General features: G+C 43.2%; 1 protein-coding gene across 1 annotated transcript in view; it reads right to left on the bottom strand.

The window, feature by feature from the left end:
* Nucleotides 1–17,694, bottom strand: part of HFM1 (helicase for meiosis 1) — a 72,486-nt gene that overhangs the window by 17,221 nt on the left and 37,571 nt on the right. Inside the window, exons 19-25 of the mRNA XM_067538255.1 lie at nt 12,211–12,296; nt 10,465–10,548; nt 3,727–3,884; nt 2,734–2,837; nt 1,629–1,784; nt 859–954; nt 312–430 (exon numbers count right to left, since the gene is read on the bottom strand). Coding sequence (XP_067394356.1) covers nt 312–430; nt 859–954; nt 1,629–1,784; nt 2,734–2,837; nt 3,727–3,884; nt 10,465–10,548; nt 12,211–12,296 — 803 coding nt within the window. The remainder of the gene's footprint in view (nt 1–311; nt 431–858; nt 955–1,628; nt 1,785–2,733; nt 2,838–3,726; nt 3,885–10,464; nt 10,549–12,210; nt 12,297–17,694) is intronic.

The raw sequence follows: 17,694 nt of genomic DNA, 5'->3' as shown, positions 1-17,694 counted from the left end.
GGTCCCAACTATGCCTGCTACGCAGCTCACCATAATTTCCTAAACCTGCATAATACGAATAAGGCAGTGTTTGCAGAGAAAGTCTTCCACAGGCTCATGTGAAGCATACAACTTAGCATACAACTTCCAAGATTACTGGACCTTTCCTATCCTTTTTGTGTTCCTTTGCTCCCTTCTATATTTCACAGCAAAGGGACACATTTGACCCTATGTGTCTATATTTGATTAATAAAATGCCTTCAACCTACAAATACATATATACTCAATAAAAAGAAATTTTTTTTTTCAGTAGCGAGTGTGTTAAAACGAACCTTTAATCTTTTTACTGGGGGAACTGATGAAATTGAGTTTCTGTTCCTTAAATCAGCTAGGTATGAAGAAAACTTTGAATCTCTCTTTAACTCTGATTTCTGTGAAACTCCAGTTTTACCTAAGAAAAAGAATGGGAGATTCTTCAGATTAAATTTTAAAGGCAAAATACTGGCACCATTTGAATCAATGGGAATTTTTACTTCAATGGGGCCAAGATTTTGCCCTAGGTATTTTATAAAAGACAATTTTTTATGTATTTGTGTTCAGAAATATGAAAAGCTTGACACTGCTATTAAATTCTGCATGTGTTCTGTAAAATATTCTTCACTGTATTGTCTATAGAATAATTATACTGCAGTTATTTATTAATAATTTTTACTTTTTAGATTGCATCAAATTGACATTTTAAACATTGCTTTGCACAATTTTTACACCAACATAACCACTGATATCAACAGAATTAATCCTAATTTACATGTGTGTAAATAAGGAAGTTAGGTCCTTTGAATTTAGATGCTAGAAATAATGAGGTTTCTTGAAACTCACAGCAGTCGTGTCCACATACATCTTTATTTTTACAGTGATGGCTGCATTCTCTATTCCCAAGTTTCATGTAGGTGATCTCTCGGTTACAGGCACCTCCTGAGTTAATGTAATAAAAAGAAATGCTTATTTTTTTTCTATTTCACTGATTCATAAGTGCTGGAACTAGGGGTGCTGCTGCTTTGAAGTGATTTACATTATATACACGGTTTACAGTTTGGTTCAATGGCTCTCAGCACCTCCGCATTGATTTTGTTGAAGAAAAAGGAACAAAGTCATCCATGGCACTAGATTTTTGTTCGCTCCCAAAAAATGTTTAAGTCAAAAAAGTCTTCTGATACATTTGCCAGAGACACCTCCTCTTTGGGTTGCTAAGGTTGTTTTCATAGCAAAGCATCAACTGACCCTACTAAAGACTGTAAGCATCACCCCCATAACACTCTAAAATTCTGAAGGCATGAGGTACAGATATCTAAATTCTCTCCCAAATTCAGATCTATCTGGAAACATACTGCACTACCTGTTGAGCCAATGGAGCAACACTCTATGCCCTTGTTGGGACTTAATTGTCTATACTAGATTCAAAGCCATAGTACACTAAATTCCTTAATATACCATACTCTTAATGTGTTTTCATACATTTTACTCAAAAGTGAGGAAAGATGAACAAATACAGGGTCCAGTCCTGTTCACACTGAAGTAACTAACTAAACTTTCATTGACCTCAACAGGAGCAGGATGTGGAACTCTATTCTTTAGGTATTATTAGTTACCTTCATCCTTTCTTGCTGATGCTGATCTTACTGAAGAGGCATGATACATATCAGGTGAAGACTCAACTTCTAATTTTCTTGGTATAACCACTTGATTTCCAAACCTTTTTGGTCCTAAGTAAAATGCTGTATAGTTTTGCTGAATATCCACCCCAACTTTTAGAAATGAAACAACAATGTTTATGTAAATTGAAAAATATTTTCTTATATTACCATTTACTGTACTTCCAATTTCATAATGAGCAGTGTGATACAGTATAAATGGCTATTAAAAGACCGCAAGGAGCTTTGATATTTTACCATTACAGTAATATAGTTTTTGCATTTAATGGTTGAGATTTAAACAAGAAAATTCAGGAAATTTAAAATTATGGTTCCTATAAAAATCATTTAGCTATGCTGTACAGTATACACTGTTCACTTTAACACGTTTATGTATATGTTTTAGGAAGTGGGACTGTGTCCTGGGTGTGCACTTCTGATACAATTTTACACAATTTTCACCTCCTTAACATTGCACTGCAAGCTGATATTGGGGAATGCTAGTAGCACTATTTGCAGTTACACAAGAAGTGCAACTAAATATTGACAGTACTTCTAATGTTGAATGCTAACATTTACAGGTTTAGATAACAAAACGATCTACACAAGATTACAGACAAGGATGGATTTGCCATTAAGAGGATCAGTGTTAAACCAGGCAAATCTGACATGAGACATATATGATGAATTGGTATGTGGCTCAGAACTGATGCAGAGGAGGCAGGAAAACTTTGGGGATGAATGGGAATAATTATGGAGTGAAATGTTTTGGAGTCATCTTCCAAAGAGGTTTGGGGAGAAGGGCTGAGTTTAGCTCCTGGGGAGCAAGGAAAGATGATTAACAATGTATATGATACTTAGCTGAAACAGTTACATTAGAAAAATCTCATAATTAATGCGTTTAGTATAGTACACCATACAATAAAACAATTAATATAATTTTATTTTAAAATTAATTCATTTTTATTAAATTTTTGGCTTGGGATAAAGCAAACTGGTTTCACTACTTATTCAACATCTTTAAAAGTATGCTTTAAAATGTTAATCATAACAATAAACCTACCATAGTCAGAACTAATTATATTTATGCTAAATTCCTCAGATTTAAGAGCTCTTTTCACTTCAATTTTTTTAGTCCAATTTCCGGTTTTCAGCAAGGCAGAATCCCTACAACATATAATAATATACTGATATTAAGTATACACAATGGACAGTAATATAGTGGTAGACATATTATTAAAGAAGTCACATTATTTGTGATGCTAATGGCATGGAAATGAAGTAAAAGACCATAGACTAGTTTTGATTCAGGGGATCTAATTGATCAGATGCCTCTAACAAATATTCTCAATAGGATGTGCCCTCAGGGCCTGTAGCCTAAGGTAGTCAGGGTCCTGAATATGACATTGCAGTTTTGCAAGGTGCACAGAGCAAGCCTTCCTCTTCATGAGGACTTGATCAGGACCCAGGTGCTGGTCATCTAGTTCGAGAATATTTATTTTACTCTCTGTTTCCCATTCCCTTCAAATACAGCTCATCGAACTGGAGAAAGAATCTAATTCTTCCCCCAGGTGAAAAAACCTGTGTAGGAAGGTAGGCAAGTGCTGCCTATGTAAATAATTCAGTGCCTAATTTTCATGAGTAATAATTCAAAAAGATTCTTTTCTATATGCATTTAGTAATGTAAATTTTCTATATTTGTATTAAACCTGGATGCTATTAGCTTCAATAGAATCAATAAAACTGACAACATAATCACACAGATATTTAGAATGGTATGATATACACAAGGGGACTGACTCTATTGCCCTGTAACTTGTTTAGCCATTTACAGCAGTCAAAGCTACTATAAAAGACTGAAATTGGGAAGCATTTAATACCCATTTTGCACAAGGTGCAAAGCAACAGAGAATCAGGCCTAAGGAATCCATCTGCAGTAGGGCTTCCACTAAAATAATAGAGATTTGGTTAGTCTCATTAATATAAAAAATGTTACACCATGGAAACGATATAAAATGACATTCCTAAAAGTGTAAATAACATGACTGATACATACATAATTTTCTGTTTAAAAACCACTTGATTGTCAGCATCTCCTATAATCAAGGTTACACAATGAAAATCTGGTGCAGTTCTCTTAGTCTGAAGCTGTTCAAAGTTTGTTAATATGATGGTCACTAAGATTTCAGCCACTGTATCACTATATTTTGCAAGCTGAAAAATAAATCATATATAAAATGATATAACCAGTAAAAACACTTCAGAGTAAGTCACACACTTTTTCATGCATTTGTATATCACACACATACAAAGGCCCAATTTGGACATGTGCAATTTCAACAGAACACACATTTGTTTTGTCTGCATACCAGAAAGGGCTATCATCAGGAAGTCATTGCTGAGGTGCTAAATTTGAATGACTGTTCAATGGTGCTCTGCACTTCTAGCCAAAGATGAATGGCACAGCACAGAAAAAACCCTTCTGTTCACTGCCAAGGAGAACAGAAATTCGATTCTATGAGGGATGCACAACAGTGACTTCTGGTGGAATGGTCTGTTTATTGGTAAATACAAAGATCCAGAGAAAGAAATGAACGCTCATCATTCATTGCTAGCGTTCAAACACCAGAATGCCCTGTTTATAACGTTAAAGTCTCTAAACCTGTTCTTTCTAGAAATGTGCTATTTGTAAAATACCTATTTTACTAGAACTTTATTAAATAATCCTAATGTTTTCAAATATGTTTGATGGTAATGCGAGTGAATCAAATATTATATTCACCCACATAAGTTAATTATGGACAGCAGCGAGGCAAGCTTTTCCACACTGCCCTGTCCGTCCCCTCATTCCAATGTGTATCTGTCTGATCTAGAAGGAGACTACTTTAGATGAGAGAAAATAGTTTGGTCTCCATGCTCATTCTAATGTTAAGACTGCAAAGATAAGTGCTAATCATAGCAGAGTTTTGAGATGTGGACTTTTTTTCACTACAAACTAGACTGAGACCATCAACTTCTTTCTCACAGACCCCTAAAGAACCTTCCTATGATAATGACTTACAGTCACAACTGCCAGTTCAATCTAGGAGACAAGGTACATGAGGTCGTATCTTTTATTGGACCAACTTCTGTTGGTGAGAAACATAAGCATTTGAGCATACACAACGCTCTTCTTCAGGTCTGGCAGAAAAAGAACCAGACCTGAAGAATTGCCCTGTGTAAGCTCAAAAGCTTATTTCTCTCACCAGCAGAAGCTGGTCCAATAAAAGATATTACCTTAGCCACCTTGGCTAATATCCTGGGACTGACACACCTCCAACACTACGTAGTTCAGTCTGGCTCAGGTTGGTATTCTAACAGTCAAAGCTTCTGTATCCCTTTAATAATTTTAATTGTTGGATATGAATTATACCATTTAAATTATTAATCAGTGGCTAATGGAAGCCAGAAACACGATCACCAAATTCTAGAGAAATGAATTGTACCCATAGTTTAGAAGAATTGTTATGGAAGATATGGGAAATAATTGCTTTGGAGAAACTTATGGTAAAAATAAAGTGCATTTCACGCATATGTATATTTTCTACAAACAATATAATGCTGTTTGAAATGTTGATTTGAGATATCATTAACTGGAAAAAACAAGGCTATCAGTTATTATGGGTCCTATTTAGATTACATAAATTAAAATATAATCACGATAAATCTTGGCTGAAAGAGCTTAATAAATGAAATACAGATCATCTTTACTTTCGTGTTGGCATAAACAAAAATTGTATCAGACACAAATATATGTAACAAAATAAAGGAACTAGCTTCACAGGAAAGAGTACAGAATAAGACAAGAAAAAATCCTCAAGTGAATAAACAACCTCCTTCTTTCTTATTAAGTCATATATAAATATGTCTAGAGATGAAACAAGAAAAACAAAGTTACTTACCAGTAACTGCTGTTCTTCGAGATGTGTTGCTCATATCCATTCACTATAGGTGTGTGCACACCTCCGTGCACGGCTACTGGAACTTTTTTCCCCTTAGCACATCCCATAGGGCCGGCTCCAGCGCCCCCTGGAGCTCCGCACACATGCCACGGTATATGAGGTGCTGCTGGCCCTACGCACCCTCAGTCCCTTCTTTCCGCCAACTCTGGCAGTGGGGACGGGGAGTGGGTTGTGGATTGGACATGAACAACACATCTCGAAGAACATCAGTTATTGGTAAGTAACCTTGTTTTCTTCTTTGAGTGCTTGCTCTTGTCCATTCCACTATAGGTGACTAACAAGCAGTACCCTGGAGGTGGGCCGGAGATAGCGGTGAGCTGCCTGCAGCACAGCTCTGCTGAAGCCCACGTCTTCCCGTGCCCGTTGGACAGAGGCATGGTGGGATGTGAAGGTATGTACCACCAGCCTGGCAGCTGCTGTACAGAGGCCCTGTACTGGCACTTCTGCTAGAAAGGCTGTAGATGGAGCTTGAGCTCTGTTGAATGAGCCGTGGTGGCACCCGGAAGCGGCATCTTCACCTGCTCGTACCTCAACTCAATGCAGGAAGTTATTCACAAAGATAATGTGCCGGGCGGAGACCGGTGAACCTTTTCATCCGGTCAGCCACTGCAACAAAGAGCTGCATCACTCTCCGGAACGGCCTCATACACCTGATGTAGAAGCCAGGGCCTGTCTCACATTTAGCGAGTGCCGCCTTCTCTTCTCCTCCGAACCGTGTGGTTCGGGGAAAAACATAGGGAGAATATATGTTTGTCACAATGAAACTGCGAAACCACCTTAGGCTGAAAGACCGGGTGTGGCCTCAACTGAACCTTGTCTTTACAGAATAAAGTACAGGGGGTGGGCTCCGAGGTCAGTGCCCTGATCCTGGAGACCTTCCTTGCCGAGGTAAACACCCCAGGAAGGCCACGTTCCCGGAAGACAGGGGTAGAAGGCATGATGCCGCAGGTTCCAAGGGAGGGTCCCATGGGCCATGAAAGGACCAGGTTGAGATCCCAGGGAGGCACCAGGTCACAGACCTACAGATAGAGCCTCCAACCTTCTTCAGGAACCTAACCGACATCGGATGGGAGAACCACAATCCCCCTTCCAGCGACTGATAGAAGGCTGATATGGCTTCTGTTTAACCGGTCCTCATCTTTAACAGGACTGTATGCAGGAGGGGAAAATGCGGGAAAGTGAATATGAAGCTCTCTGACCATTACAGACGGACGGAGTTGGCAATCACCCCAGCCCCTTGACCACGGAGAGAGCAGCACTATGGACACCTTGTGCTCCAATCCGATACAGACAGCTCCCCATTGGGGAAACCCCTCCTCCAGACGGTCGTAGAAGCCCTTTGTGGATGCAGCGACCCATCGTGGTGAGGAAGAGTGACCCCTTGATGGGGTCTGCCTCATTGTTCTCCTGGGAGGTGATCACCGCCAAGTCCTAAGGACCAATAGCTTCCCTCCATAAGGCTGATGAATGGGCTCCCCCCGCCTGTCGATGTGGTACATGGTCACTGTACTGTGTGTCAGCACCTGTACCATCTTGCCCTCAATAAAGTGGAGGAACATTCTGCAAGCCCTGCGAATGTTTCACGGATTTTTACATTGGTGTGCCGGCGCCTCTCCTCCCTTGGCCAGATGCTTTGTGAGCCGAGGTTAGCACTGATATAGCACTTCACCCTCTGCCCAAAGCATCCAATATCAGGGTAACTGAGGGAGCCAGCTCCACGAATGGAATGCCTCTTCACACATCCCGAGGAGTCGTCCACCAGTCTAGGGAGGCTAGGGCTTACTGCTCTCTTTTTTTGGGGGGGAGGGGAAGGGCAGAGGATGGGATCGTAGTCTCCCGGTGCAGAAGTTACCTACTCAAACTGTACACCGAGACTAGTCGTGACTGAAGCAGCCTAAGCGTCAGCCTAGCTAGCCTCACCACATAGGTGCAGGCCGCCCTGTGACCTACCAGCTGTCAGCAACATTTGGCTGTTGCCGTAGGGCATTTGTGCAGGTGGGCCATCCTGAGGGATGCTGTCTCACAGCGCGGCTGGGGCAAGAAGGCCTGGCCCTGGAAGCAACCGGTCACGCCGATGCATTCTACAGGCTGCACCTGAGTTAACGTGAACTTTTGTTTACCAGCAGGACCCACCAGCTGCAAGTGGTGCCTGACCAGCGCACACTTCTCTGGACTTGGGACCTGCCTCTGATTATCCGATCATCCAGGTATGGGCAAATCTTGAACCCCCTTTTGCCTCAGGCATGCAGCTACCACTGCCAGTCCTTCGGTAAATAACCTCGGGGCCGAGAAGAGGCCACAGGGTAAAGCCGTAAAGTGTTAGTGGCAGCCAACCACTCTGAAGCAAAAGAAGCATTGAAGATATGCATCCCTGACATCCAGGGCAGCATACCAGACTCCTGTATCCAGGTGGGAATACTGGAGCTGGGGAGACCATGCGAGACTTGAGTCCCTTGTGGTATTTGTTGAGATGACGTAGGTCTGACACCTCCTTAAATCCCTTTTCTAGGGGACAAGGAAGTACCTCAAGTAGGACCTCTTCCGCCATGCCCTGAGGGACTTTTCCCACTGCTCCAGGCTGAGGCAGCCTCAACATCTTGGATGTGGAATTGCCACTGAGAGGGAGGAAAGGGGAGGTATCGTGGGGGCGGGGTGGGCGAGGAAACGACCGGGGGACATATCCCACCGAACTATACCAAGGACCCAGTGACCCACGTGAACTGGAAAGAGAGTAAAGGGTAGGGTGCCGCCCTTGCGTGCACTACCAAAAAGGTTGGTTTGGTGACCGTGACCTGTGAGAACTTCTAGGGGAGCGGTTCTGCTCTACCCCAGGAAACCGGTCTGCAGGAGATCTTCCTCCCCGTACCAGGGATCTCCTAAGTCAATCAGGGGGTCCCAATGCGGGCTTCCCCCATAACACCAGCCCCTTCTCTCTTGTAGAGGTATGGGCGGCAGCGGCCTATGCAAGGCCAACAAGACTCTTGCCGCCCGACAGCCTCCGATGTTGACAGTGTCCCCAAGAGTCCGGGGAAGGTCCCTGGCTGGAGACGCTCAGGCAGAGGGTCTCCGTGATCCGACCTCAGCATGGATCGGTGCTCAACCCCACCTGTTTAGACGGTGTGGGGGAAGCGTCCGCACTCTGAGCGCTGATTCCGTCTTTGCAGTGTCAAGTTGGCTCAGTGCCAATGGTGCTCTCTGCACCGATGGCATGCTGGGTACTGAAGCGGAGCGGGTTGGCTCGAAGCCAGTCGGGGTCTCCATAAGCAAGACTTTCAGGTGGATTTTCTGGAGGTCTAAAAGCCTTGCAGATCTATTCTTCTCCTTATGAAGGTCTTCTCCCTCTCCCTCCTTCGGCGCTTCAGGCAGTGGGGGTCACTTAGCGGGAGAGCCTTCCCGCCAGAAGCACATGGACTGAAGCCATGAGACTGGAGCATACTCACTCCCAGTAAAGTCTCAGCCAGACTATCTCAAAGTCTCTAATTACCACTAACAACAGTTATTAAGCTAACTAACTAACACAAAAATTCATGCTTAAAGTTCAAAACCTGGGGAATTAAGCACTTGCAACGCAAGCACAGGCAGTTCCAATAACCGTCACGGGCGGAAAGAAGGAACTGAGGGGGCATAGGGCCGGCAGCGCCTCATATACCACGGCATATGTGCGGGGCTCCAGGGGGCACCGGAGCTGGCCCTACAGGATCTGCTAAGGGGAAAAAAGTTCCGCTAGCCATGCTCGTAGGCGTGCACACACCTACAGTGGAATGGACATAGGCAAGCACTCGAAGAAGAAACTAGCTATTCAATTTTTCAGGGAAAAAAACTTTAATAACGCAGACAGATCTTTGTGCAGCATTTATCATCATAAACTTTTCCTTCTGAAAATGATTTTAGAATTACCAATACATTATTCAAACATTTGTGCTAATCTACAAAATGACAGACTAAAACGAAATTGTTCATTATAATAATAATAGTCATAACGCTTCACACTTCTATTAAGTTTTTCATCTTCAAAGTACAAACTGCAACTAATTGTCTTAACACTTAACTGCCTCATAGAGTTGTTATTATCCACATTTTGCAGATGAGAAAGCTGAGGAAAACTGATTAGGTGACATGTCCAATGCCACAGATGGAATGAGTATCAGAACTCAGGAGTTCCTGTCTCCCATTCTTGTACCCAAAGAATTAGATCATGCCTCTCCTTTGATATGCATGGTATAAATTATTTGATTCCAATCAGCTATTGTTTCTGTATGTTCCTGAATTTAACATCTACAAACAGCAAATTCTTATTGACCTCTTTTTGCCTCATGTTTGATATTTAAGATGGAATAGAGCTGTCAGATTTACATACTCAAAAGAGCTAGATCAATAGGTGAACTGTCTCCTTTCACATCTTTTAATATAAAAAGATTGCCAACAAACAGAAGAAACAAGAAAAGAAGAGATCAGATGTACTGCGGAGGATATAAACAACTGACTTAAGAAGCCTTTGAATGAACTTGTGTTTCAGGAACATTTGATTTCTTAAAAAGTGGGGTGTGCCCATACAGAAATGACAAAGAACTATCTTAAGGACACAGACTATGTATACATTAAATGGGAAGGCCTTTAACAACACATGACAAGGTTGAAGGATGGCATGACTGGTTTCCCTTTCCTGATGGGAAACTTACCCATGTTAAGTTGGTAATATTAATTAAAATATTTTATCTTTATTATGTTAGCAGAATTCTAAAGCAAAACCATCATAAAAAGCATTATCTGGTAAAGCAAATGGAAGCATTTACCTGTTCAATGTCAAGTTCATATTTTGGCAGGTGTAGCACAGATTCTTTTATTTGGTTTCCAAAAGGAGGATGTCTGTTTAAAATCTGCAAATATTTAGTTTTATTTCTGATATATTACAATTCATCATATTTCTCCAGTAATAAAAGTAACTTTCAGATAAAGAAGTTTAATAAGGGAATACACAAGACCAACTGCTGACAGTTCTTATTCACTACAACTACACTTAATATCAAAGGAAGTTGGAAGTTTCAATACTTTTTCAAGATGTGGCCCATAATTTGCAAATACTGCACTTACAATTAAAGTGTGATAATTATTTTCCAGGGATGGTATAATTTCTTCTTTCCTCATCCTGATGAAGAATATTAATTGGAACCAGTTATTACTTCACCAGTCAGGAAAGAATTGACAAGTAAAAATATCAGTTGCTCACCACTATACAATAACTGTTCAGCCACAAGCAGAACAGTCTCTCAGAAGATGACTCTCACTTCACGCATAATCCTCAACAGGCAAGGAACTTGGAACCTGCTATCCTTCTTAAGCCCCCCCTTAAAAAATAACTGCTAGAAAATACTGTCCCAGTTAAATGGATCAGATCATGCTAGAATGAATATGAACAACTTTATCTGGTAAATTGTACTATACAGAGTACAGGGGTGTGTGTGTGTGTGTGTGTGTGTGTGTGTGTAGTGGTGGTGAAGTGAAAGGAGGGGGGAGCGTGAAACAATCCTAGTCCCAGGTAAGGCCTATTCTTAAGAGAAAACTGTGATAGCAAATATATGAAAGTCTAAGCATAACTTCAGTCATACAAGTATGTGTTTTGGGACCACTGAGAGCTGTTGTTATTCTGGAAAGACCATAGTTCATCTACATTATTGGTGTGTAGGAGGAAGGAGATGTTTTAGATGCAGTATTGCCATACCACAATAAAAGCAAGTTAGTAGATGACCCAGAATCCATAAGGAAATGTATATTCTCCTAACATTATAGGCTGGTAGCACCGTTAGAGAAGACATTGGCATCGCAGCAGAATGCCTAGACCACTGCCAGTACTGGAAAATCGATTATTATGCCTACTGCCAAAAGCACCTGTAAGACCTTTGTACCAGCCACAACAAAATTAGGCAGGTTAGGAGAGGAGGGGGAGTGACCACAAGAATTGAGCATGATCCTGCGTCATTCTGTCTTGCTTCTTTCAAACTGCTCAAGTATGCGTTTTTGGAAAAACAGGAAGTTTATCTATATTTGACTTCTGGTGTGTGTGTCAGGGCCCATGAGACTGCAGACTCTGCAAAAACACATGTATCACTAATGCTCAATAGGAGTTTTGCCATTGACTTCAGTGGGGCCAGGATTTCACTCTAGGACTTTCCACTACTAAAAGGATAGTGAGGAAATTCCTGAATCTGAGCTATCATCCTTTTAGTTAGTGGAAAGTTCTAGGGTGAATCTCTTCCCCCATATGTTAATACAAAAATGTCAATAAAATTAACATGTAACTTACTATAATTGAAGCAAAACATCAACTTAATAACTCAACTTCAGGAAAAAAAAATCAATTTCCTGTCAGAAAATTGCATATTTCCTTAATCTTGTGTGATACTGTACAAGAATAAACCACTTAAAACACTGGAGTCTCCTGATATTAATATATCTGCTACATGTAAACTCCTCTATAACTTGTTAAGTATTAAACATTATCATTTTCCTTATATAAATATGGATATAAAATTTTTAAATACCATTTCAAGTTCCCTTGCATTTGCATCTTCAATTTTTTTAAATGATGTCAGACCTGCATTTACCATTGCATTTGACAGTGTTACACCTGTTAAAAATTGAAAAATGTTATAATATTTTTAAATGGCAATTTTTAATCCCAAATTATTACTTTCAACAACTGCATTATAACAAGTAAATATAAAGCATATGTAATTTTAACTAGAAGTCTTTTCTCTATCATGTTTTCAATAAGTTGTCAATATTCTCTTTTATACAATAGTCAATTTTATTTCTCTGCAGGTGGTCAGACATTTTAATACTGTTTAGTTCAATTTATATAATAGTATAAATAAAACACAAAAGAAATAAAATGAGGTATAAAAGCATTTGAGAATGACAATGTGTCTTTATTAAGTTTTGGAATCAAAGAAAGGCAGATCAAGGGCCAATTCCCGCAAACTTTACTCAGGAAAAACTCCAACAGTCAGTAAATAACTAATGTGAACACACAATGAATAAACAGCATGACACTGAAATAAAATAAAAGTTTCCATGCAAGAGATTCCTGTTGATTACCCAGGGGATCCTTTAAGCATATGCTGGAAATCTCAATGAAGTCTATCTTTTTTTGAGCAAGATATAACTAAAATCCACTCTAGGGAGAGCCACTTGTCTCCGAAATCTTCTGGGAGAATATACAGTCACTGAGCAGATTTAGCAAAACACCTAACTAGAATCAGGAGAAGAACAGGCAGTCTCTTTGATCTGTCGGACTAAAGGATAAACTAGCAAGAAATTCTGCAAAAACCATGCCTCTGCAAGTATTCCCAATTCCTTAAACACATTCCTCTCGTGGGGTTTGGGAGTCAGCACTTAGATTCCAAATCAGGCTATTCTTCCTTGGAAAGAAAGAACAGTTACTTACCTTGTAATTGTTGTTCATCGAGATGTGTTGCTCATGTCCATTCCCAATTAGATGTGTGTGTGCCACATGCACCAGTGCCGGAAATATTTCCCCTAGTGGTATCTGTAGGGCCAGATCTAGCATGCTCTGCAGTAGTGTGTGTATGCGCCTGTATATAGGGTGCCTCCCTTCCCCTCCTCTCATTCCTTCTTGCCGGAACTCAAGAAGGAGGGTAGGTTGTGGAATGGACATGAACAACACACTTCAAAGAACAAGAGTTACAAGGTAAGTAACTGTTCTTTCTTCTTTGAGTGCTTGCTCATGTCCATTCCCAATTAGGTGATTTGCCAGCAGTATCCCCGGAGGCGGGCAGGATCATAGGTATGACGTAACACCGCTCTGCCAAAGCCAGCGTTGCCCCTGGCCTGGTGCGTGATGGCATAGTGGGACGTGAAGGTATGTACCAAAGACCATGTAGCAGCTCTATAAATGTCCTGTATTGGGATATGTGCCAGGAAGGCTGCTGAAGATGTCTGGGCCCTTGTAGAGTGGGCTGTTAGGGATGCTAGGAGTGTAACAGGCTCAAATGCAGGCTGTGATCCACATCGAGATTCACTGGGATGACACTGGTCACCCTTTCATTTGGTCAGCAATCACAACAAAGGATTGTGTGTATTGACAGAAGGGCCTGGTCCTGTCAATGTAGAAAGCCAGGGGGCTCTCCTGACATTTAGAGTGTGGAGCTGTCTCTCCTCACTGGAGCTGTGAGGTTTTGGACAGAAGACTGGCAGAAAAATGCCTTGGTTGATTTGTAAGTGGAGTATCACCTTTGGCAGGAAAGCCGGGTGAGGTCATAGTTGGACCTTGTCTTTGTAAAAGATTGTGTAAGGAGACTCTGAAGTCAAGGCCTGAACCTCTGAGACCCACCTTGCTGATGTAATTGCTGCTAGGAATGCAACCTTCCAGGACAGGTGCATGAGGGAACTGGAAGCCAAGGGCTCAAATGGTGGCCCAGTGAGCCTGGAGAGGACAAGGTTTAAATCCCATTGGGGAACTGGGTCTTGTAGTGGTGGGAAGAGCCTTTCCAGATTTCTGAGGAATCTGACTGTTACCTCATGAGAAAAAACCATTCTGCCCTGTACAGGATGGTGAAAGGCTGATGTTGCCGTTAGGTGCACTTTAACTGATGAGAAAGCCACACCTTCCTGTTTTAGATGGTGCAAATAGTCCAAGATCATCTGGATAGGTGATTCTGTTGGAGAGGCATCATGGTGAGCTGCCCAGCAGGTGAAGCGCTTCCACTTGGATACATAAGACGCTCTGGTGGAAGGGTTTCTGCTTTCCAGCAGAATCTTCTGAACCTGAACCAAGCAGGATTGCTCTTCCTGGCTTAGCCATGGAGCATTCTCACCATCAGATGCAAGGAAGCTTGGTCCGGCTGGAGCAGACTGCCATGATCCTGGGAGACAAGGTCCAGCCACGATGGAAGCATCCAATGGTGGGTCACAGACAGCTCAAGTAGCATTCCAAACCAGTTCTGATGTGGCCATGCTGAGGCCACCAGGATGACCCATGCTCTGTTTCTCTTGATATTTATGAGGACCTTGTGTATCAGTGGAATCGGTGGGAAGGCATACATGAGACTGCCCAACCACAGCAGGAGAAAGACATCAGTCAGTGAATATAGGCTGTAGGCTCGGGGAGCGTCCCACCTTTGGCAGATGAAGCTAGCCATCTCTGCATGGAGTGACTACTCCTGGTGACAGCAAAAGGATCTGCTGAAGTAATCCACTAACACGTTCTTGACCCTGGGAAGATGCATCGCTTCCAGTTGAATGTTGTGACTTACACAGAAGTTCTACAGATGTAAGGCTTCCTGACAAAGGGCTGAGCATCTGGCCCCTCTCTTGTCTGTTGATATAGTACATAGCAGCCGTGTTGTCTGTGAGAAATTGAACAACCTTGTGGGAGAGGTGAGGTAGGAATACCTTGCAGGCTAGTCGAACTGCCTGAGTTCTCTGATGTTGATGTGTAATGCCAGTTCATCCTTGGTACAGAGGCCTTGGGTCCTGAGCATATCGAGGTGGGCTCCCCACCATATTTCTGAGGCATCTGAAACCAACGACAATGTTGGTCACGGGGCTGCGAAAGGCACTCCTGTCAGCACGTGATGAGGTTTCATCCACCATGATAGAGAGAGAAGTATCTGCAGAGGGACCATGAGGATTGTGTCCAGATGTCATCTGGATGGGGAATACACAGTCACCAGGCACATTTGCAGAGGTTTGAGGTGCAGTCTGGCATACTGGACTATGTAAGCACAGGCTGCCATGTGACCCAGCACGCTGATGCATACCCTCGCCGCAGGGAGAGGGTGGGCTGATATTCAGGCTATGTGCTCTGACATTGCCAGGAACCTGGCCTTCAGTAAGAGTGCTCTGGCTCATGTAGAGTGCAAGACTGCCCCAATGAATTCTATCCTTTGGACAGGTACAAGTGTTGATTTCTGCTTGTTTATTAACAGGCCCAGTGCTTGACAGGTGTCCTGGACAACCTCTATACTGCACTGGACTTGCATTCTTGACCGCCCCCTGATGAGCCAGTTATCCAGGTAAGGGAAGACCTGTACTCCTCGGCATCTGAGATGAGCCGCCACCACCACTATGCACTTGGTGAACATGTGTGGCGCGGTCAATAGGCCAACAGGGAGCACAGTGAACTGATAAGTGTTGCTTGCCCACCACAAATCATAGAAATGTCCTGTGGCCCGGGAAGATGAAATATGAAAATAGGCATCTTTTAAGTCAAGGGAAGCATACCAGTTGCCTGGATCCAGAGAGGGGATGATGGTGGACAGAGGGACTGATGGTGGACAGAGGGACCATACGGAAGTTCAACTTCTTGAGGTATCTGTTGAGGTCTTGCAGTTCCACAATACTCTCAAGCCTCCTTTCACCTTGGGAATCAGAAAGTAGCAAGAATAGAAGCCTCTCTCCCTCAGTTCTTGAGGAACCTCTTCCATTATGCCCACTTGCAAGAGGGCATGCACCTCCTAGATGAGGAGTTGCTTGTGAGAGGGGTCCCTGAAAAGGTACATGGAAGGCGGGAGCGAAATGAACTGAAGAGTGTATCCAGCAGCTATTGTATTCAATACCCAGTGGTCTGATGTTATGACAGCCCAGGCCAGGAAGAAGGGAGTAAGATTCCAGGTAGTGGCTGGTGGGTCACCCTTGGGCACATCTTCAAAAGTTTTATTTGCGCCTTGGGGGGTGACAGCTCAAGCCTGACTGGGGGGCAGTGTCCGATAAGTGGCCTTGGCGACATTTGTAATCCCTACTGTTTCTTTTATAGGGCTCCCCTGGAGGTTGCCCTCCAAACCTCTGCAGCGATTGAGGTCTGAATTGCCTCCTGCCAGAGGACAGAGTGTACAGGCCAAGAGAGAGACAGTGTAGTCCTCAAGTCTTTCAGCCCATGCAGCCTGGAGTCTGTTTGGTTGGCAAATAGAAGGGAACCATCAAAGGGAAGATCCTGAATGGATTGCTGGACCTCTGCCAAAAGACAAGATGACTGGATGTGGCGTCACAGGTCACGCAAAATGTGGCGTCACAGGTCGGTGATCACTGGCGCACTGGAGAGTGGCGCCTTGGAGATGGGGATCGTTGCAGAGGTCTTAATGCAGGTTTTCTCCCCTATGAGCCCCTCAAGGAGGTAGCCGGCTCTCAGCATAGAGGCCTCACTTCTCTGGGCGTCGGTGGCACCGGGATCGCCAAGAGGTCCTTCATCACCTGGAACACCTCAGGCTAGAGGTCACCATCAGGTATCTAGGGCCCTTGCCACTCCCTGGAGTCGGCAGCAGGTCTGGGACAGGTCTTGATGCCCATATAAGCCCCTCAGGGCCTGTGGGGATGAGTGGCCAGACACGGATCTCACTTTAGCCCCCTTGCCCTTTTTAACTGCCTTTGGCACCAGAGAGCACCCTAGTTTAGCATGGGCCTTCTTTGATCTTTTCTTCAGCACCAGAGACATTGATTGGCGACAGGAAGATGACAGGGCTGGGCAGGCGCTCCATGTTGACTCTGATGTGCTCAGCGCCAAGCCCAACTTTGGTTCCAATGCCAATCTAAACGCCGACTCCATTAGGAGGGCTCTAAGTCTGATGTCCCGATCCTTTTTAGTCCAAGGTGGGAAACTTTTACAGATCTTACACTTCTCCCGCTTGTGAGTGTCCCCTAAACATTTCAAGGAGCTCTGGTGTGGGTTGTTCAGTGGCATAGGCTTCTTACATGAAGCGCAGGGTTTAAAACCTGGGGACCAGGGCATGCCCCATTCCTGGGTCAAACACAATCTAAAACTAACTCTATAATTAACACTTAACAATAAGAACTATATACACTTGATAACGAGTAAACCACTAGGTTGACAAAGGACTTGCAGGAGCAAGAGAACATTCCAGCACCATCACAGGCAGTAAAAAGGAACTGAGATGGAAGGGGGCTGGCGGCGCCCTATAAGCAGGTGCTAGAGCTGGCCCTTCATCCAGGGCCATCCTACTGATTCTGGCTGCTAGGCCTTCCTACCCTGCACAACAGAGACAACATAT

This window comes from Emydura macquarii, unplaced genomic scaffold (assembly GCF_026122565.2).
Source record: "Emydura macquarii macquarii isolate MOO-44397 ecotype Brisbane River unplaced genomic scaffold, CSIRO-AGI_Emac_v2 contig_480, whole genome shotgun sequence".
In the NCBI taxonomy this organism is placed as follows: domain Eukaryota; kingdom Metazoa; phylum Chordata; order Testudines; family Chelidae; genus Emydura; species Emydura macquarii.
The sequence above is the reverse complement of the archived record's forward strand: the minus strand, read 5'-3'. Positions and strand labels throughout refer to the sequence as shown.